The following is a 19,702-nucleotide window of genomic DNA, read 5'->3' on the forward strand; positions in this document are numbered from 1 at the left end:
GCCGTCTGTTTAGACTTAAAGGCGGAAATGTAAGGAATAAATTTTAAAGTTGCTTCAATTTCAGCATTATATCTTTTACGGGATATAGAGTTTGCATGTTAATCCAGACAGACTGACAGATGGGCAGACACACTAACTTTATAAACTCACCTCGTCATGTTCTTTCTTTCTTTTCTTTCGACACAACAAGTTTTGCACTTTTGCCAAGGGATCACAGAATATAAGAAATTGAAACTTCAGCATGATTGAATTATCGTAAGTCAGGTTCTCTGGCTACAATTAATTTAGGTTATACTTACACAATTCATTCCTTGGTTAGGACATATTTGTATACTGTTAGGGAAATTGAATAGAACGTGTTTTATATTATCTTGTTAATAAAATAGATGTCGCAATTTCGTTTTGATTGATTTTTTTTTATTTATATATCATTATAGGAAATTCCAAAAAGAAAGATTATATTTGCATTTGAACTACAGTAAATATTCTTTTAGAAAGACAGAGATTGTCATCTAACAAAGAGACAAAACAGAAAAGGGAAATTGTCCACTCAGGATTGGATCCGTCCAGAAGTTTTGTTTGAAAATTATTTGTTTTGTTGCTGAAATATCAATTTTTTTATGGTTGCATAGTTTAGATTAAGATTTTAGATTTTCCTTGATTTTGAGATGAAGTCCATCTTTGTTTTGGTCGGATGAGCATCTGGAAAGATTTGAGAGAAATCCAGTTATACCAGCTCATACTTGAATAATCCTCGACTTCTCTATTGAAATATTTTCCGTTGAGGTGGCTAATTAAGATAAACAAAATATTTGACAATTGATCATTCTTGTATAATTAAATTGATTACTTACATCAAACTACAATGTTTATGCCACCAGGCTCCATACCTTAGAGCACAATTAAAACCTTCCCGTTGATCATTATCTTGATCAACACTGGTAAATGCATTATTTAAATTGATCTTCATAGCATTATAAGCTGTTCCTCTAAATTCTCCCAACGACTCCAACTTATATTTCGTAGTTTCGTTGCCAATTCTAAAACTTTCATAACCAGCAAATTGGAAAGTTCCATTATGAAATTCCAATTGGACATAAAGTTCATAGGTTTGGGAATTGGTAATACGATGCAAATTCTCCAGACCAATAAAAAATTCTCCTTTCTTGTTACCGAACCCATTACGATACTCAGTCCAAGTTCTATTAAAGTCTACACTGCCATTAAATCGTTTATGAATGACTATCCACCCACCACCTTCTATATCTCCCTCGCAGAGAACAGAAGTCGGAACAATCCGGGTAATTTCAACTTCATGAATTCCCGAAGAGATGCCTTTGCAAGCAGTTGGTATTCTCTTTCGACACTTGATTAAATATTCCTTAGTTTGGTGTAGTTGTTTTTCAAGTAAATGATTCGAATCAGTCAACTGCGTTTCAGATTCTTCTAATTTTTTATGTAAGGATGAAATATTAGAATTTAATTCTCCAATTTTGCTGTTGGAATTATTTTCCTTAGTCTGATATTCTTCGAATTCCTTCTTTTTCGACTCGAGGTCTTTAATTGCTTCATCTAAATCTGATTTTTGGGTAGCTAATTTCTCGTTTAGATTCTCTATTTCTCTATTTTGTTGAGCTAAGCTTTCTTCCTTATCTTTTGCTGCTTGACGTTGAACATTTCTTAAACTCTCTTTTAATTGTTCTACTTGTCTCTTCAAATTGTCTATCTCAGTTTGAGATTTGGCTTTCCCTTCCACCTCTTTCTGCCTGACTGAGTTTGTGATGAATTCGTTAATATTAGCTATTTGTATATTCTGTTGATCAATTTTACTTTGCAAATTCTCAACTGTTTTGCTCAGCTGACTATTTTCATTTTCTGAATGAAGCTCTTCGAGTATTTTGATTTTTTCCTTCAACTCAATCATATAAGCTAGACCGAGTTTCATGGACCTATGGCAATATGAGGCACACAAATCTTCCTCGTCACTGGAGAATCCACACTCCTATGTAAACAGATTTATTAATTAGATTAAACTTCACTTTGAACTATTCACTTGTCCACTTACCCAATGATCATCCATTAGGAGAAGAGATTCTGAGATTACATGCTGGAAACCAAGAACAAGGAAGAGGCCAACAAGTGGGAGGAATTTCCTTCTCATTTTAAAAAGTAATCCAGAATATATGCCAATAATAAATTTGTCAATGTTTAATTTACTTTACACTTGCGAGTGAGATTATGTCTCTGAGAGCAATGATTTAATTTTGAAATATGCATTGAATAATATATTTTTCGGATTGTATTGTCGTTTGTCGCGATAAGAATTTATTCTTTTCTTAGTCCAAAATCTATTGACTAAAACGATAAGGTTGTGTACGAAAATGTTAAATTATCTTATCTCTTATGTATACATATATATATATATATATATATATGGGCATTTCCGAAATCACTTACACGATTTTCGGAAGCAGAATAATATTTAATATGTAAGATAAATCAAAGAAAATAAAATTTTTTGCAATTCATCAATAATAATTTTTATACCATTCAGAAAATAACGAACAATCAACTTCATCCGAATCTGATCTCTCTTCATAGGATTCGTCGAGTCTGCGTGTTCCTGTTGTGCTATCAGGCGAACGTGCACTCAGTCGGCAAGATGCAGGAACATTTGGTTGACTGCACCGGGGATCGGATTCGAGGGGCGTACACTGCCACTTTCTGGGGACGCGGACAAAATAGAGTACATTCTAATTTTGAAATTGTAATTTTGGTAGAATTTGTTTTAGTAACTGACTCAAAAATCAATTAGATTATAGGATATTTGATGCGACGCAAAAAAAAGAGGACGCCCATCGACTTCATCTGACTCGGAGAGACTCAAATGTCTTTTTAAATTGATATTGGAAGTGGAATGGGAGTAAATCTTTGCTGAAACGTTCACTTTTCTCTAGTTTGGGCAAAATCAATTGTTCAATTTCTTTTCGAGAAAGACTAAACGTGATCATTTGCTGTGCACTTCATTATATCAGAGAAATTTTCTCCATATACCATCACATTTCTCTATATAACATTGATTACAATTTCGACTGCCATTGCTTTTAATCATTTAATTATGTTATTTGATAAGAAACAGGTCAACTTCATGAAAACATTTCAGTCAGCATTATACTAACTTTTTGAAAGTAGTCAACTTTCTATGTTATCTTATCGCTAATAACTAAAAAAGTGACATAGTTTTATTTAAGTATTTACCCATCACATATAAAAAATTGTTCGCTTCAAAATAGAGAAGAAAAATAAAACAAATTAAGAGCAGATTAAGGTATCAGTTTAAATAAAAATATCCAGGCAAGTTGAGCATCAAATCTTTGTTTCCTGGCATGTAAATATTTAGGCGCCCTTAGTGCCTGTGGGCAGGGGCAAGTAACGATTATATGTGACCAAATTCCGCACCAAAGCCGCCACAGAGAGCACACAAACAAAACCGGCAGGCATTAGTTTTCCAGATCGATTCCATCGGGCACCCATCATACCAGCTAAAAATAAAGAAGTTCCCAACTGAAGAAGTGGACGTGGCGGATCCTGGGAGTTAAGATGAGCGCCGTAGCCAAGCAGAGCTCCAAAAGCCAAACCGGCCCCCAAAGAAGGAACGGACCCTTTACGAAAATTGTGAAATAATATGTTGCACAATAATTGTGTTAATTAAATTTACCAGCTTTGGCATAGCCCATGATGCCGCCAGCGGCAACTGTGGCAGCGTAGACGTATCCCAACCAGTCAACAGGCATTTTATTGTCAATAAGTTTTATATTTTTTAAAGTTTATAAATTAAATGTAAACACAAAGGCAAGATTAGCTACTGGATGGGTGATGGGCTCGTGACGATTAGATAAATATATCGATATACAAGACTCTACTCGTGTTTCTGAATTCGCCGCGCTGTTGTTCGTGTGAATTCGCCCCGAAAAATTGTAAATTGTTGGAGATTACACTGTAATCGATATAATCGCTGTAGCCATCGATGTTTCTCCAGCTCTAGATTACAGGAAAATTACAAAAATTTTAAAAAACTCAATATTAGCATCTCGTGGTTATCTTCGATTTGTTGTAGGCCCCTATCCAACGCCACGTCGCATCAGATAGAAGCAGATTCAATTGGTTCTACACTGCAACTCCAAACAAATACACACACACGCCAGGTTTTAGGTGAGCGAGGAGTGTTTGTTAGTGGTTTTTTTTAGGTGAGGAGTGGAGTGGAGAGAGAGACGAGAGGGAGAGGCAAACAAGATGAGCACCTCGAATGCAAACCAAAGCCAACGCCAGCGTATGATCCAGGAGAAATGTCAAACTCTTCTTACCCAAATGCTGCGCGATGAGGATAACAAATATTGCGTGGATTGCGATGCGAAGGGTAAGTGGCTAGTCGGAAAAGAGAAGGCTAGATAAGGCGAAATCTGCTGACGTACACCCACAAATAATGAGATTGATATACAGAATAAAACAGAAACTGTTGAAATGATACTGGGATACACCATGATTCACCATTTCATCTGAATGATTTCTCTTTCTGTCTCTGTAGGTCCACGATGGGCTTCGTGGAATCTTGGCATGTTCCTATGCATTCGGTGTGCTGGTATCCATCGGAATCTCGGTGTTCATATTTCACGAGTAAAATCAGTGAATTTGGATACATGGACACCGGAACAGGTCATCTCATTGCAGCAAATGGGCAATTCGCGTGCTCGTGCCGTCTATGAGGCACAATTGCCGGATGGTTTCCGTCGCCCGCAGACAGATACGGCTCTGGAGAATTTTATACGTGCCAAGTATGAGCATAAAAAGTATTTGGCTCGCGAATGGGTGCCACCTTCGCCACCGAAAGTCGATTGGGGCAAGGAAATCGATGAGGAATTGGAGCGACAGAAACGCAAAAAGAAGGCCACCGGCGGCTTGGGTGGTGGTGGTAGTGGTGGAGGCGGAGGCGGAGGCATCAGTGCACTGGGTTCAACGGGCGGTGATAAACGTTCTTCAGCTACAAATAGCGGCAGTACGACAACATCCACTGCCAAGCATACACCACTGCCTGCACCATTGCCCAAGCCGAAACCTCATCAAGTTGGGGGCGGCGGAGCAGGTTGCAGTCCAAAGACTAATCTACGAAATCCTAGTAGCAACAATTCCAGTGCCGTTGCCATTGAAAGCGATCTCCTGGGTCTGTCGTCTCCCACAAAGCCCTTGGCTGGCAGTGGGAATGGCAGTGGTTCTGCCAGCCAAGATCTACATAACGAAAGTTTCACCAGTTTCCTCAGCGCCGGCACATGTGAGCAAATTAATGGCAATGCGGGAGAAGCTATTGCCAACGCCTTAGCGTCACCCTCGTCCAGTACTAATCAAGCCATCAAGCCCAGTTCGTTGGCTCAGGAGGAGCAGGACTTCTTCAATCAGGGTTCACTGTGCGGTGGCACTGGTGAGAAAGATCAGGCCGGCAAGCTCTCTAAGGATAGCATTCTGGCCCTCTATGGCAATGCACCGACTGGCCACAATCCACAAATGAGTTTCGGTAGCTTCACGGGCATGGCACCCGGTGGCTATGTGCCCCAGCAGCAGCAGCAACAACAGATGCCGCATCAGTTCATGACGCCGCCCAATTCAGTTAGCATGTACAATGCGCCAGTTATGGCAGCTCCCAATGCCTTTAGTAATGCTTCCATGGGCATGGGAGTGGGTTTCCCGGCTGCAGGCGGAGCTGTTGTCGGCAGTCCATACAATACCCTGCCAGTACAAGGAACAGCAGCGAATCTTATGCAGACTAACCAGAGCTTGATTAGTGGTGGCATGAATTGGTCTCCGCAGCAACAACAACAGCAGCAGCAGCAGCTCCATCCGCAATTGGCTGGCCTTGGGATGAATCTGCTGCAACCAATGGCAAGTGGCGGAAGTGCGGCAGCTGCTTCTAACCTTGGCGGAATGAATCCCAATGGTTCGATCCCCTCATCAATGACATCAAATCTGAATCAACAATTCGGCAACTTAAATATCGGTAATGTCTGGCAATAAACAACCCAGAGGCTATTGCTTCTGGCCACCAACAACAATATTCCTTTGTGTAATTGTTTAAGACATAAGTAAATTCAATTTATATATACATATACATATATATATGTGCATATTGGTTGATTGGTTAATACAGTACATGCAAAACAAAAAACATACATATTTATGTACATGTAATTGATTTCCCTGTAACTACTTGCCGCCAATTCAATTTAGTTCATCTCAGATTCAATATTGACATACTTATGTATACACGTACGTAATTCGATTTCCAAGCAACGTGCAAAATGAGTGTGTTGGCCCGTGCTTATTTATTCCAATTAATTAATAATATTAAAAATCATATGGAAATAATGATGATGATAATGAAGATTTTTGTTCATGAGCAGCAACAATTTAGCTAGATTTACATATAAACACATTAACATACATCTTATGCATATACGTAATTCGTCCACAAAGAGATTTTTGGCAAGCGTACTTCTTTGAGCGAATTGAGAATTTATGTATTGGTTTTTTAAACAAAATAATAAAGTAAACTTGTGTAATATTGAAATGAAATCTCTTTTTCTCCCTCTCTGATCAGAGTTAAGGTTAAACTGTTTGTAATTGTTAGAGAAAGGTAATGATTTTGGATACCCCAAGATGTCCCAAGAACATATAATCTAGATTGGCATTGATAGTGAGGATGATAAAGTTAAGGCCTTTTGCCTTTATCTAATGAAATGTCGTTGCTTTCACGAGAAGTAGCACGATTCAATAACTACGTATATTTCATTTTATTTTATTTGATCAAACAATTGTCAATAGAGATTAAGATGTTAAGGTACATTATCTAATCTAGTCTTGTTTTAAAGAATACTTTTTTAAGGGCCATAAATCCCTACTTACTAACAATTGATCATATATTTGAATATACCCCAAATTACCTTTCGTATCATTATTTTTCGATGTAATATGTGTGGTATGAGGTATTAATAAACCTTGTTATCTTCTTGTAGCATATTGAAATAACCAGCAAACAGAGGCGGATTTAGGGCAAGTTGGGGAGTTTGCTATCTATTATTTAACTAATTGGTATTAAAACATAGTTGATTTTCGATACTTAAGACCAATTTCCCTCCTAAAATATCATCTGTTTATTTTAGCGTAAACAGCATTACGTTCTCTATATAATGTAAATTTAGTTCAATTTGTACATAGGGATCAAATTATTGAAATAAAACCTATTGATTTTCGATATTCAATAACGATTTACCATCGCAAAAAGTGATTTGTTTCTTAAATAATTTCTATGTAAGTAGCTGCCATAAAGTGAGATTTATTTAAATAGGAAAACTGGGGAAATACAAGAAACTAAACTTGTATAAAGCAACATTTGTAAAAATAATCAGAACTTAAAAATATAAGTGGATTTTCTTAATATAGTTTTTATATATGTAAGTAAGTGTTGCTTTATTAAGCAATATTCTTTGTATTCCCTCAATTTTCCATCCAAGTCCAATAGACAGAGAACAAAGAAGCGTAATCAGCTTAACCCGATAGCTTCAATTTTCAATTAAACAAACACATAAACTAGTAGGCAAATATTTAGGAAACCTGACCATCTGTTCGTTTGACTACATTTTGAATTTTCCTAAACACCCGCTCACATAGTCGCCATTCCCATGGAGACGCGTTTGACCAAATCAACTCTGAAATCTATGTTGCAATTTCTTACTTATTGTGTTTATTAAACACACACACCGCCTACCCTGACCACCCCCCAGACACCTTTATAACACGTCAACCAAAAACAATAAATAAAAGCCTATCCAAATACTTCAGAAATTCACCCATTCCAAATTGTCGTTTGAGAAAAATGGGCGAACCAAATGAAAATCCACCACATGACGAGAAGTCAAAAGGAGCGAACGAAGATGGAAAACCAATTCAATCCGAGATGTCAACGAAGGAAGCATATTTCGCATCACTTGCGGAATGGGCCAAACAGGCGGCCATAGCACAAAATGCAACGGCCATGTTTCCATATTACCTAATGGCCAACTATCCACAGTTATTCCAAACGCCAATTGCTGGCCCAGGAACGACGGCCATACCAACAGCTGGCCCTTTTCGGATATCACGAACAGCTGTACCAGGTCCAGGGGCAGCTGCAGCTCCGGCTGCTGCCCCCGGGCTAGTTCCAGCCGCACGTCCAGCTTTTAATCGACTTCGAGTGCCAGATGAACACGAACAAGAGCAGATCATCGAGACATATGGAGGCTACGAATATGTGCTGGCTCCATTCTGGAAACGGGCGGTGGCCGAGGCCATCGATATGCTCATGTTGTTCGTGCTGAAAATCATTGTGACCTTTGGCATTGTTAATTTCTTTGACATTGATTTTGACAAGGATGTCATGCGACGCACCCTGGACGAGGAGGATATATTCTTTAGTTTCTTTGACATCTCCATGGACTTTTTGTCGCTGTCATCGAATCTATTGATCATCGAGCTACTGACTAAATTGATTGTCTGCGTTTATGAGGCTATATGGACTGTGTTTTACAATGGCGCCACTCCAGGCAAATCGCTGATGAAGATTCGGATTCATTATGCCGAAGCTGTATTACCGTTTCAGAATGCGCCACAATTTGTGGTTCATCCTCGCGAACCGATTCGGGCCCTGCTCTTTCCGGCGGAGACTCCCGGCCTAATTAGAGCCTTTATGCGGGCTCTGGCCAAAAATCTTGTGATGACGCTGCTTTTCCCCATTTGCATTGTGATGGTTTTCTTCAAGAATAATCGGACCGCGTATGACATGATAACGAAGACTATTGTGGTGGAGACCAATTCCAATGCCATATATAGGAACCTACTACCGCCGCAGGCCAGAATGCGCTAGTCGAGTGTAGCAGCCAAATTGTGTACAAGAATTTTAAGTTTCTGTTACAGATAAAACTAAATTTATATCGTTATATATTGATGTCGGTCTTGTAAAGTAAAATAAGATAGTAAATACACCTGAGATTCTCAAATGATTTAAATTTCTTAAGAAATGGTGACAGATTCCCCTCGCAGAAGATCTTCGACTTCTTAAGATTCATTTGGGCTTAGATAGCATTCAACTGGGGGAATTGTAAACCTTAAGAGAGGAATAATGAAATTATGCAAGACATAATAGATTTTCAATTGGATGGAAGTTAGCCCAAAGGAAAAAAAAAAATCAAAAAAGGGACATAAGAACCAAACTGGACATACAGTCCATGAACAGTACATTGGGGGAATATCTGGCGAATTCGGCGGGTGGAGTAAAACTTCCAATTTGAGGAAGGGTTTTACGGATTCCGGATCATTCCCACCGCATGTAATTGCTAAGATACATCGATAGATTCGCGGGTAATCTAATCACTTCTTGGTAACGATCCTAATGCAACAATACCTTTAATTCATCGTTTTGAATGGTTTCAGCCTTCCTTCCTCCGGACAGTTGTCAACCGTAAAATCACACATTTTGAACCGAATATAGCAATTTCGGCATGTTGTTGCACTTTATTCACTATTTATAGCTTTTAATGCTGGGCTACTAAAGCCGTTTCCTTTGCATGAAATGGGAAAACCATTTCAGCATAGACATAATCGACAGATTACTTGCATCAAAATCAGTCATTTGTAGAAACAAAAAGTTTTTGACAGCGAAACTAAAAGTTGAAGGTTTTCAAGAAAAAAAAAACAATTGAGTGGCCATCCCTAACTGAGTGCCATCTCCAATCGAGGGCCATCTCAATTGCGATTTACGCAACGGCGTAAAATAAATTGCGGCTTGTTGGAATTAAACCCAAATGGACTTTCATCTTGTTATTGTGGACTTTATTTTTGTTTAAACTGAAACAACATGGACAAGTGGGTGCAGCTTAATAATCAGGCAGCAGGAAGGGACAAAATTGCAAGGTGAGTGGACATTTCATTGAATGTTTGTCTCCATTCACGATTTTCCAAATGGGCGGCAAGATTGAAAAACTGGCCCAATTCAAATCCCTTAATAAATATGATATAATGAGAAATTTAGTAAATATTAACAGACTCCTGTTTGCTTACAAGATGATTTTAATTGTATCACTATATCCTTGCACTCGTCTCGCAGGCTTATACAGTATGCCTCGCGTGCACTTTGGGACAGTTTGGAGTCCACCAATTCCACACCCGCCTTGGTAGACAATTTCAAAACTGTTGAGTATATCCTCAGTACATTCCGTAAATGTGAGTCAAAAGTCTTAAAACTATATTTAGAAAATTTATCTAATCTAATGCACCTCTAATCCCATAGTGCTACGATTTGGCAAATGTCTGGATGTGTTTTATGCTTCATTACGTACTCTTCATTATCCGGATCTAACTATACGCGTTACCTTGACACTGGGCAAGCTGTCGCAATCGTTGTTCCTTTTCGCCGATCATTTCCTATGGCTGGCCAGGACTGGCCTTACAACAGTCGATGCCAAGCGATGGTCCAACATGGCCAACAAGTATTGGCTTTTCTCGATCATTATGAATTTATGCCGCGATTTCTATGAGATTGTCAGAGTCCTCGACTTGCACAAGGCTGGTGTTAAGAGTGGCATCACTCGTTGCCAAATTCCCTGCAGTCTAAACTCTCCGGCGGATTTCAAACGCTTGGCTCTGCATTCGTATATCATTTTGCAAGGACACAAGGCTGTTGCTGTGGATACATTGAAGAACTTATGCGACTTCTTTATACCGTTGACAGCTCTGGGCTACACTAGTCTCACACCAAGGACAATTGGTGTCCTAGGAGCCATTTCGTCAGTGGCTGGTCTATGGGCCATGTTAGAGCCCACGGCCAAGCTGACACCTGCATAGTGTATTTTATATGTGACCTGATATAATTCTGTTTGTTGTAAATATGTACTAAATGTGTGTGTGTATTCCTGTTGTCTTAATTTAACAATAAGTCTATTAAGTTGTAAAAGTGCATAAATAAACGATTTTAAACCATTTGTATTTAAAAATGTTCCATCTCTAAGCGTTTCCAGATGAATGGCATGGCAACAGCTGATTTGCATTCGCTTTTAGGTGAATGGCAAATACTTTGGTTTATTTTATGTTCCCTTTTTTTATCAATTGGCCGAGAACTTTTTTGTTGTTTTCACTGGTAGTTGGTGGCGCTTATCTGGTAATTGAAGTCCATCATTTCAATGTGTCATTATAGCCAACTTGGAGCGGAGCAGCAGTGAATTGCAATATGAATAATTACACATATTCGGCACTGGCCGGCGGTGGCACCGTGGATCAGCATAATTTCAAGAATTGTTGTGGCCATCGGGCCTGGTGTGTCAAGGACATATGCGGCATATTCTGTGTTATCATGACATGGCTTCTCATATTGTTTGCCGAATTCGTGGTCATGCGTTTGATACTGATGCCCAGCAATTATACGGTATTCAGTACGATCAATATGATTATATTTCAGGCCTTGGCCTTTTTGGCCTTTGCCTCCCACATACGCACCATGCTCTCGGATCCGGTAAGCCCTCGACGATAGCAAAATGTAACCAGAGATAAATGTAATTTTTCTTCGCATTTCAGGGAGCTGTTCCTCGGGGTAATGCCACCAAAGAGATGATTGAACAAATGGGCTATCGTGAGGGTCAAATGTTTTACAAATGCCCTAAATGTTGTAGCATTAAGCCAGATCGGGCCCATCATTGCTCGGTGTGTCAGCGTTGCATACGCAAAATGGACCATCATTGCCCATGGGTTAACAATTGTGTGGGCGAGAATAATCAAAAGTATTTTGTACTCTTCACGGTTAGTAGAAACAAATCACACATAATTCGCACTCTCTCTTTTCATTTCTCTTATGGACTTTCTCTTTTACAGTTTTACATTGCCTCCATTTCGCTGCATACACTCTTCTTGGTTCTAACACAGTTCGCCGAATGCGTTAAGAACGATTGGCGCACCTGCTCTCCGTACTCACCGCCGGCCACCATATTTCTCTTGCTATTTCTCACCTTTGAGGGTCTAATGTTTGGCATTTTCACTATTATAATGCTGGCCACTCAACTAACAGCCATTTTCAATGATCAAACTGTAAGGACGGTAGCCAATTGGTCATTAACTAGCATTAAATTGTGTTTTTTTCTTTTTCTTCCTTTTTCAGGGAATCGAACAATTAAAGAAAGAGGAAGCCCGTTGGGCCAAGAAGTCGCGTCTTAAGAGCATACAATCGGTATTTGGACGTTTCTCTTTGGCTTGGTTCTCACCGTTCACGAAGCCAACTTGTCGCACAAAGTTTAGCACACATTTCTATTCGGTTTGAAGTATCTTGGCTTAAATAAAAACGAACAATATTAAAACGTACAAACAACAACAAGTTGTTGCCCCATATAATCACCCCACTCCCTTTTGTATGCGTTTGTATGTATAAGTCTGTGTGTGTGTATGTGCTTTTTATAACTTAAGAATTTCTTTACTTAAACTATAAACTGTATTTATTTTTATTACTTAATGCAATAACTGAAATTCTATGAACAAAAAGAAAAACAAAACAAAAATTTCAATAAAGTTATAAGCAAATAGAACAACACAAAGCAAACAACAAATGCATTTTCCCCATATAAAAAATCACAAAGATGAGCAGAGATCAGATCATATACACATATATATTAATATTCCTCAAAACTCTTTGGATTTTTGGTACTCTCGGTCATCATCTGTTTGGCAGCAGCACAACTTTGGCACTTTCTCTCACTCTCTCTCAGTCGAGGCCAAAATTATCCGTGTATCTGCTCTATGAGTTTAGTCTGAGAACAACGATCGGAGATCCAGGAGGTGTCTGCTGGACGTGGTGCGCGCGCGAGTTTGCTAGTTCGGTTGTATATAGTATTTATATATAGAAAAGCAGGCAAATGAAAAAAGTGTGTGGTTTTTTTTTTATTATTTCGGTGTCAATTATGTGAGATTTCGTGGTGAATGTGCGAGAGTTTGAGTGTGTGTATTGCGGTGCATTTTCAATTTTAATTAAATAATTTCATATTAATCGCCATCCAAGCAATTCCAACAAAAAGAAAATACAGGAAATTTTTCTTCTATCAATTTCAGTTAAATTTTTTCGAGAAAAACGGAAAATTTTCGAAAAGAATAAAAGAAAAATTGTATTTATGTGTTTTTGTGTGCGCCGCCGCCGCCGCCGATTTCTAAATATAAAAATCCGTTTTCAGTTAATGCCGCATTAAAAAAAAAAATAAGAAAAGAAATATTTAACAATTTGTTTGCCGTATTGCGCCCTAATCCTACAAAGAAATATTGAAAAGCAATCCCCTATATAGAGTGAGCGAAAAAGTCCTGAAAACTTTTTCACCCAATTTTTCTAATAGAAAAAGAAGAAGGTGCTGCCTCTGTGCATCTGTGTGTGCTTAAGTGCCAGTGTGTGTGTGCGTGTTTGCTTGCCCCATGTTAAGGTGGCCCTGTTTTGGCTAATTATATAGTGAGACCTGAACATGGAAAGATCGCCACCAGCAGAAGCTGCAGCAGCAGAGGCAGTTGCCGCTGTTGAGGCAGACGTCGCAGTAGGTAAGTTGTTCCCCGTTTTCTCCCGTTTTACCCCCAGCCCGCCCCTTTCAACACAGACAATAGAATTTTTCTTTTTGGTTGTGTGTGTGTGTGTATTTTTATGACCATCGTACGGGCTCTGTCTACAGCCACGTCTACGTGGTCCATGTCCGGATCTTGTCTATCCGGACTCTAGTGCGGTTACGTAATTTTTTTTGTTTGAAAAAAGCAAAAAATTTTCATTATTGTATCTTGGAAAATGCTTGTCAGATTGTCGAATTGTACATATTATATAGGGAGGCCGCCGAAGGGGGTTTGCCAACTCGAGATCGGGATGCTTTTTCTTTGCTTCACATTTGATTATAGTCGTTCATGTAGAAAACTTCGACATGGTCGAATTGAATATAGTTTTTGTCTGCGTTTATGAATAATATTTGGAACTATTTTTAGTGCATACTTTTGCGATACCCTTGTGTCGTTATACCATAAAAGAGAGCGTATTGGCACCTGAAAACTATTATATTAAACTATTCAATTAAAATTAAATACCGCCTAGTCTTTAATCTGAGATAATTCTTTATAATACAAAAGCATATAATGCTGTAACATGTCATTATTCGAAAGTCAATAATTAGTTTTTGATATTATCCAGTTTTCCTTTTCTTAGTATTTCTTTAGTATTGATAATTTAGGTACTAGAAAGGAAACTTTTATGTAAAATGCCAAAAGTAAGCATAATAAATTACCTGATTTAACGATGACAATCAAATTAATTAAGTACTTAAAACAGGAAGTTTATTATTCGTTTTAAAAATTTATTTAATTGAAGAATTTCCATATGTTTCTTCTGAACGTTTAGCAAATTTCTCGATTAATAAAGAGTTACTTGTTTATTATATGGAGTATACAAAATTCAACAAGTCCCTTTTGAAAATTTAACCAACTTTAAAAAATAAGATATATACATATATCGTAATTCATCATGAATATGGCAGTGGTTTTTCTTATTTTGTACAAATTATTTAAAGAAATTTCTGATTTAGATGGATAATTTTAGAAGTTAATGCAATCTGAACATTTAAATAAAAATATTTTAGATCACTATTTAGTGATAAAAATTTGATGAATACGTTTAAGAGTTTTGTTTTTGTTTTGGGAATTTAAATAACTTCACAAAAACATTTTAATAAAAAAAACTCGGCAAAACTTAAAACCAAATATGTTAACATTATTTGATGCCTTCATTTGACTTTCTAGGGTAACAATAAATCGAGCAGTTTTAGCAATTTTGATTATAGACAACGATGTTGCCGGTATAAATATGTGTAGATGTTTAGATAGTCGTAGTCACATGAATAATTTTTCGAATATTTAAACATTTTTGTTTTGCAAATATTTATTAGTATTCATTTAGTTAGAAGAATAAAGCGAAATACTGACAGTTGATTTATATCCGTTTCATGTAATTATTGTTTACAGAACCTCCTGGCCAGAACATAGAATCATCATCACTAACACGAAATAGACCGCCGCCCCGCATCACCTTTAGCGAGAATTCCAGTTCCCTAATCCGCTGCATACCCAACGAGCGTGCAACATTATTTGTCAAAATCGATTGCGATGAGGAGGATGAAACGGAATTGCTGCCCTTCAAATTCGAATGGTAAGTCAGAGGCCATTAATTATCGTGTACCTGTGTGCAGCACTAATGTTTTTGGCTTTTGAGAATGATTCACCGGCTATTGGGGCACAACAAGGGGGTTGGTCTGGCTGGTCTCTGCATAATGCCAAATGCCAAATTTTGCGCATTAACATATGATTTCTCCTTCACGCCTTGCCAGCCAGAGAAGACAGAGAACAAGACGCAAGCAGAGCTGAGATAGAGAGACAGAAGAGAAATAAATGAAGATTTGGAGAGTGATATTTGCCTGCGACTGCGCCACACATTTTTTGGTCAACTCTTGACAACATCTTTCTCAATTTAGTTCTTATGGGCTGCCCTGGCCAAATGAGCACGAATTGGCGGCCAGTTCCACTTTGTCGATCGGCGCATTAACATATCCGTTGCCCAAGCATTTTCGTTTTTCAATCTATATATCTTTAGATATACACTCACACACACACACACACACACGCACGCATATATATATACAATTTGAGTGCGGGAGAGTGCGTATCGTGCGTAAAAATATTTAGGACTGTTCACACGACGTATACTTAATAAATCAGAGAAATACTTGGAAATCAATCAATTTCGTGGTAATTACTTTCGAAATTTTGAAATGTTTGAATATTTATTACTAGCTACTATGTATATATAGTTCGAGAGAGTGTTCTAATGATACCTGCCTGCTATATATTCCACGGACCACTAAAGAAAACTATGGCAAATAGCTAAATTTAGCTAGATTAACAAATCGGTTCTCGGACGTCTTGTGTCGTTGTCGTATTCTGTTGTGTTGTTTGACGTGGTTGTTGTTGTTGCTGTTTTTGTTTTGTTGGGGCATTTCGGAATTTTCGGGTAATTTGGTATTTTAATAGTGTGCGTCAAAAACATTTCAATTTTTATGCCTTAAAAGTGCTGAAAATAGTTTTCCTTCAAATGAAATTGAAAATTACATAATACATTGTACCTAGTGTCGGGCTATTTCCCGTGCGAGAACAACAAAGAACAAACAAAATAAAAAAAAAAACAAGAACGCAATCGAAACAACATTTGAAAATTCTCATTTTCGTGAGGGGCTAACAACAAGTTATTAGCGTTTCAAAATGAAAAACACAACCCAAAAATAAAATGCCAAAGAAAAATAAAACAAACCGCAGCAAAAGAACCTGTTGTCTAGGCTCTCTAACTCTCTCTCTCTCTCTTTTTTTCTTTCTCTATATATCTCGCGCGCGTCTAAATTATTGCAATTTTTTGTATTCTGAAGAACCGAAATACAATTCGAGCATTTTATTTATAAACATTCTTGTTTAGATTGATATATTTTCGTCATTTTTCATTGGTTAAATGTTGTTGTTATTATTTTTGGCTTATTTCTCTGTTTATTAGGTAATAATAAAATGCCAAAATAAATAAATGACGTGAACACGTTTTAACACTCAATGTTTGCACGTGCCAAAATATTTTTGAAAATATTGAAAAACTCATTAGTCAATCGTCCAAGCAAGGAGAATACTTTTGTGTACATCAACTGTATATATATAAATTGTTAAGTTTTTGAATCGGAAACGCAATGGGCAACGGATGTTCGAAATGCTGCCAGTGTAATGAACATAAACAAATTCATGGCGCGCTCTCGTCTGCCTCGTCAGTCTATAGGAAAAGGTATAGATCCATTTATAGGAATGATGCCCATCGTGTACTCTGACTCCCAAAGGGCTGTGTGGGGTGATTGCTCATCTTAACGTTTTCATTGTTCTAACAGGAGCCGTGGCGAGATACCCATTGAAAACTCCGATCGCTTTCGCATTACACAGACCAGCAATGCTGTCCAATTGGCTGTGGAGCATGTGCAGCGCGAGGATGCTGGTCATTATACTCTTATCGCACGCACAAAGAGCAACGATGTGGTGCGCCGTCATGTCGAGCTCATTGTCGAGGACAGATCGATGGGTGAAGATCCTCCAGTGTTTGTGCGTCGCCTGGTTGATCTGTCCGTTAAAGTGGGAACCCGAACACGCCTACTCACCGAAATACGCAGTTCAACAGATCTTAAGGTAAAGTTTATTGGCAAAGGAAAAAGATTGAGAATACAAATTGACATCAACGATTAAATCTCTAGAGTCTAAACTAATTTCTCAAAAAACAATTTCAAGAACGATACCAAGATAAGGCAAATAGTATTCAGTATATTCCGGGGCTTTGTGTAGGAAAGTCATTTTTAGCGCTTACAAAAAGTTTGAACGAATTTCCATTTTAATTATAAATAAAATATTAGATTAAAATAAATGTGAAAGAAATTTCACCGATTATTTCGTTGAGTTATATTTCCTTATAATTTTTAATTTATTTAAACCTAATATTTTATTTATAATTTTACTTGAAACTTTGTGTTAGTGCTTAAAATTATCAAAGGGCTAGGAGCACTCAAAAATTAAATTTTCAACAATATTTTTCTGTGAATTATTATTTTAATGATTTTTACACATATTTGGGTAACTTTGGAGTATATTTGTAAATGTTTATTTCTAAAAATAACTATTTTTGAAGCTGCAACAACAGATCTTTAACCCATTTTGGACCAGTGCTCAACTTTTGAGATAGCAAGTTTTGTATGTTTTTATAAATTCTGTTTTTTATTTGAAATCAAAGAGAAGTATACAGTCAGTTAGTTAGTTTCACTTAACATTTTTGTGACTTATGTGGGGCTTTAATTAAAAATAATGTAAAATATTCCAATATTATCTAAAATTTAAAAAAGAATAAATTACGAAATAAAGTTTACATGAACCTAAACCAAAATAGGAAACATTTTGACCACAGATTTGGATTCCTTAAATGCTATTACACAAAAAAAAAATTTAGTTTGCACCTTAAAATCAAAAATTTTTACAGTTTCCAAAATGGAAAATGAGCCCCAATTTTATTTTAACATTTTGTTAGATTAGGCTTGATTTATGGTTTATTGAGGTTGTCTCAATTTTCTCTTTTTGTTTGTTTAATCTTATAAACTTCTCTTGAACTAGTGTCTTTGGCTATCCATAGTTTATACCTATTAGGAAAAGAAGGTTACAGGTTCTTAGCCATTTTTGGTTTTACGATTTGTTTTGCTTACAGCTAACCTGGTATCGAAACGATCGACGAGTATGCGAAAATGATCGCATTACTGAGATCAATGAGGGAACATTCCACTATTTGGAAGTAAGCCCAGTTACCTTGGAGGATGGTGGCCAATGGATGTTAATGGCCGAGAATTTGGGTGGACGTAATTCATGTTTGGGCACACTTAACGTCCTGGTGCCCAAGGCGTATAAGACACCCGAATTTGTCGAAGAACTACGTGCTGTATTAACGGAGCAGGGCACCGTGTCACTCGAATGCAAAGTGGTGGGAGTGCCTACACCACATTTGCGCTGGTTTAAGGACTCCAAGGAAATAAAGGCTGGTGATATATTCGCTCTAACGGCTAATGCCGATGATCCCACATCGCTGGGCACATACACATGTGAGGCAAGGAATTGCATGGGCGTCACCTATTCCAGTTCCAAGGTGCATGTGGTCGGACGCGGTAGTCGTGAGGGTTCCCTTAAGCCGGCCGATAAGTGAGTGTCGATGTGACATTATTAAATCTCTTACTAGACCAAAACTCTTGATGTTCCTTGTATTTCTCTTTAGTGTCTCCAATAATTCACCGCCTCCGATATTTACGAACGAACTGCGGGACATGAGCGTCCGCATTGGCGAGACAATCATTCTCGGCTGTCAAGGTGAGCATTATCATCATCACAAGCAGTGAGCAATTCTTGAGCATCTTCCTTGGCATCGTGCCAAAATCATTTTTGTTTACTTTTCTCACACACTCGGGCACGGACACGGACACGGTCTAGTTTTGTCTACATGCTTGTTTGCTCTAGAAACTTGAACTCGATGAAATGGTTGAAATACCGCGAATGTTGAGGTGGGTCAACAGCATCGGCGAAACGTTTCGATCAAAACAAAACTTACGATAATTGCCCAGAGAACTGAGAAAATAACAAAAATGCTGTCGTGAGAAATTGCTCTCTTCCATGTGGTGGGAGTAAATGATGATCTTATTAATTTATTTATCTCTCCCTCTCCCACTTTTTTTGCCTCTCTCCCTCTCTCTCTCTTTCTTTCTCTTGGGCAATCCCTTGCGTTTCATCATCTTTGGTAGTGGTGGTACCACCATGGCCGAAAAGTGTTGCTTGGTATAACACAGATGGACGTGTCGAAACTTCCGATCGTTATAAATTAATTGAGGATGGTCTTGGCGTATACATGATTGAGATTAAGCCATCAGAATCCTGTGATGCTGGCGAATGGAAATGTGTTGTTACAAGTTTTGAGGGTTGTGTGGGCATCTCCACCAGTGTAGTCACCATGGATAGTAAGTTTACAGAT

At 37.9% G+C, this 19,702-nt stretch overlaps 7 protein-coding genes across 7 annotated transcripts in view; 5 read left to right on the forward strand and 2 right to left on the reverse strand.

The window, feature by feature from the left end:
• Positions 1 to 450: 450 nt before the first annotated feature.
• Positions 451 to 3,048, reverse strand: LOC111518749 (angiopoietin-related protein 7-like). Its single transcript, XM_047009728.1, has 4 exons — positions 2,548 to 3,048; positions 2,066 to 2,355; positions 855 to 2,002; positions 451 to 790 (listed from the first exon to the last, which is right to left on the reverse strand). The coding sequence occupies exons 2-4, from the start codon at positions 2,159 to 2,161 to the stop codon at positions 634 to 636; spliced, it is 1,401 nt and encodes a 466-aa protein (XP_046865684.1). The 5' UTR covers positions 2,162 to 2,355; positions 2,548 to 3,048; the 3' UTR covers positions 451 to 633.
• A 97-nt stretch (positions 3,049 to 3,145) lies between these two features.
• Positions 3,146 to 3,878, reverse strand: LOC6643411 (transmembrane protein 14 homolog). The gene is made up of 2 exons (XM_002066096.4): positions 3,719 to 3,878; positions 3,146 to 3,662 (listed from the first exon to the last, which is right to left on the reverse strand). Exons 1-2 carry the CDS (start codon positions 3,792 to 3,794, stop codon positions 3,397 to 3,399), a joined length of 342 nt encoding a protein of 113 aa, XP_002066132.1. The 5' UTR covers positions 3,795 to 3,878; the 3' UTR covers positions 3,146 to 3,396.
• Positions 3,879 to 3,925: 47 nt separating this feature from the next.
• On the forward strand, positions 3,926 to 6,157 carry LOC6643410 (stromal membrane-associated protein 1). The gene is made up of 2 exons (XM_002066095.4): positions 3,926 to 4,417; positions 4,586 to 6,157. Exons 1-2 carry the CDS (start codon positions 4,294 to 4,296, stop codon positions 6,061 to 6,063), a joined length of 1,602 nt encoding a protein of 533 aa, XP_002066131.1. The 5' UTR covers positions 3,926 to 4,293; the 3' UTR covers positions 6,064 to 6,157.
• A 1,469-nt stretch (positions 6,158 to 7,626) lies between these two features.
• Positions 7,627 to 9,083, forward strand: LOC6643436 (protein FAM8A1). The gene has a single exon (XM_002066094.4). The coding sequence runs from the start codon at positions 7,922 to 7,924 to the stop codon at positions 8,945 to 8,947; it is 1,026 nt and encodes a 341-aa protein (XP_002066130.1). The 5' UTR covers positions 7,627 to 7,921; the 3' UTR covers positions 8,948 to 9,083.
• Positions 9,084 to 9,846: 763 nt separating this feature from the next.
• LOC6643435 (peroxisomal membrane protein 11B) lies at positions 9,847 to 11,064 on the forward strand. The gene is made up of 3 exons (XM_002066093.4): positions 9,847 to 9,993; positions 10,187 to 10,302; positions 10,370 to 11,064. The coding sequence occupies exons 1-3, from the start codon at positions 9,938 to 9,940 to the stop codon at positions 10,921 to 10,923; spliced, it is 726 nt and encodes a 241-aa protein (XP_002066129.1). The 5' UTR covers positions 9,847 to 9,937; the 3' UTR covers positions 10,924 to 11,064.
• A 67-nt stretch (positions 11,065 to 11,131) lies between these two features.
• On the forward strand, positions 11,132 to 12,426 carry LOC6643434 (palmitoyltransferase ZDHHC3). The gene is made up of 4 exons (XM_002066092.4): positions 11,132 to 11,587; positions 11,650 to 11,871; positions 11,944 to 12,156; positions 12,227 to 12,426. Exons 1-4 carry the CDS (start codon positions 11,306 to 11,308, stop codon positions 12,383 to 12,385), a joined length of 876 nt encoding a protein of 291 aa, XP_002066128.1. The 5' UTR covers positions 11,132 to 11,305; the 3' UTR covers positions 12,386 to 12,426.
• Positions 12,427 to 13,550: 1,124 nt separating this feature from the next.
• LOC6643383 (myosin light chain kinase, smooth muscle) overlaps positions 13,551 to 19,702 on the forward strand; it is a 46,056-nt gene continuing 39,904 nt past the window's right edge. Inside the window, exons 1-6 of the mRNA XM_047009730.1 lie at positions 13,551 to 13,638; positions 15,097 to 15,280; positions 17,046 to 17,337; positions 18,398 to 18,882; positions 18,956 to 19,047; positions 19,476 to 19,688. Of these exons, the coding sequence (XP_046865686.1) occupies positions 13,566 to 13,638; positions 15,097 to 15,280; positions 17,046 to 17,337; positions 18,398 to 18,882; positions 18,956 to 19,047; positions 19,476 to 19,688 (1,339 nt within the window). The 5' untranslated portion in view covers positions 13,551 to 13,565. The remainder of the gene's footprint in view (positions 13,639 to 15,096; positions 15,281 to 17,045; positions 17,338 to 18,397; positions 18,883 to 18,955; positions 19,048 to 19,475; positions 19,689 to 19,702) is intronic.

This window comes from Drosophila willistoni (assembly GCF_018902025.1).
Source record: "Drosophila willistoni isolate 14030-0811.24 chromosome 2L unlocalized genomic scaffold, UCI_dwil_1.1 Seg168, whole genome shotgun sequence".
NCBI lineage: Eukaryota > Metazoa > Arthropoda > Insecta > Diptera > Drosophilidae > Drosophila > Drosophila willistoni.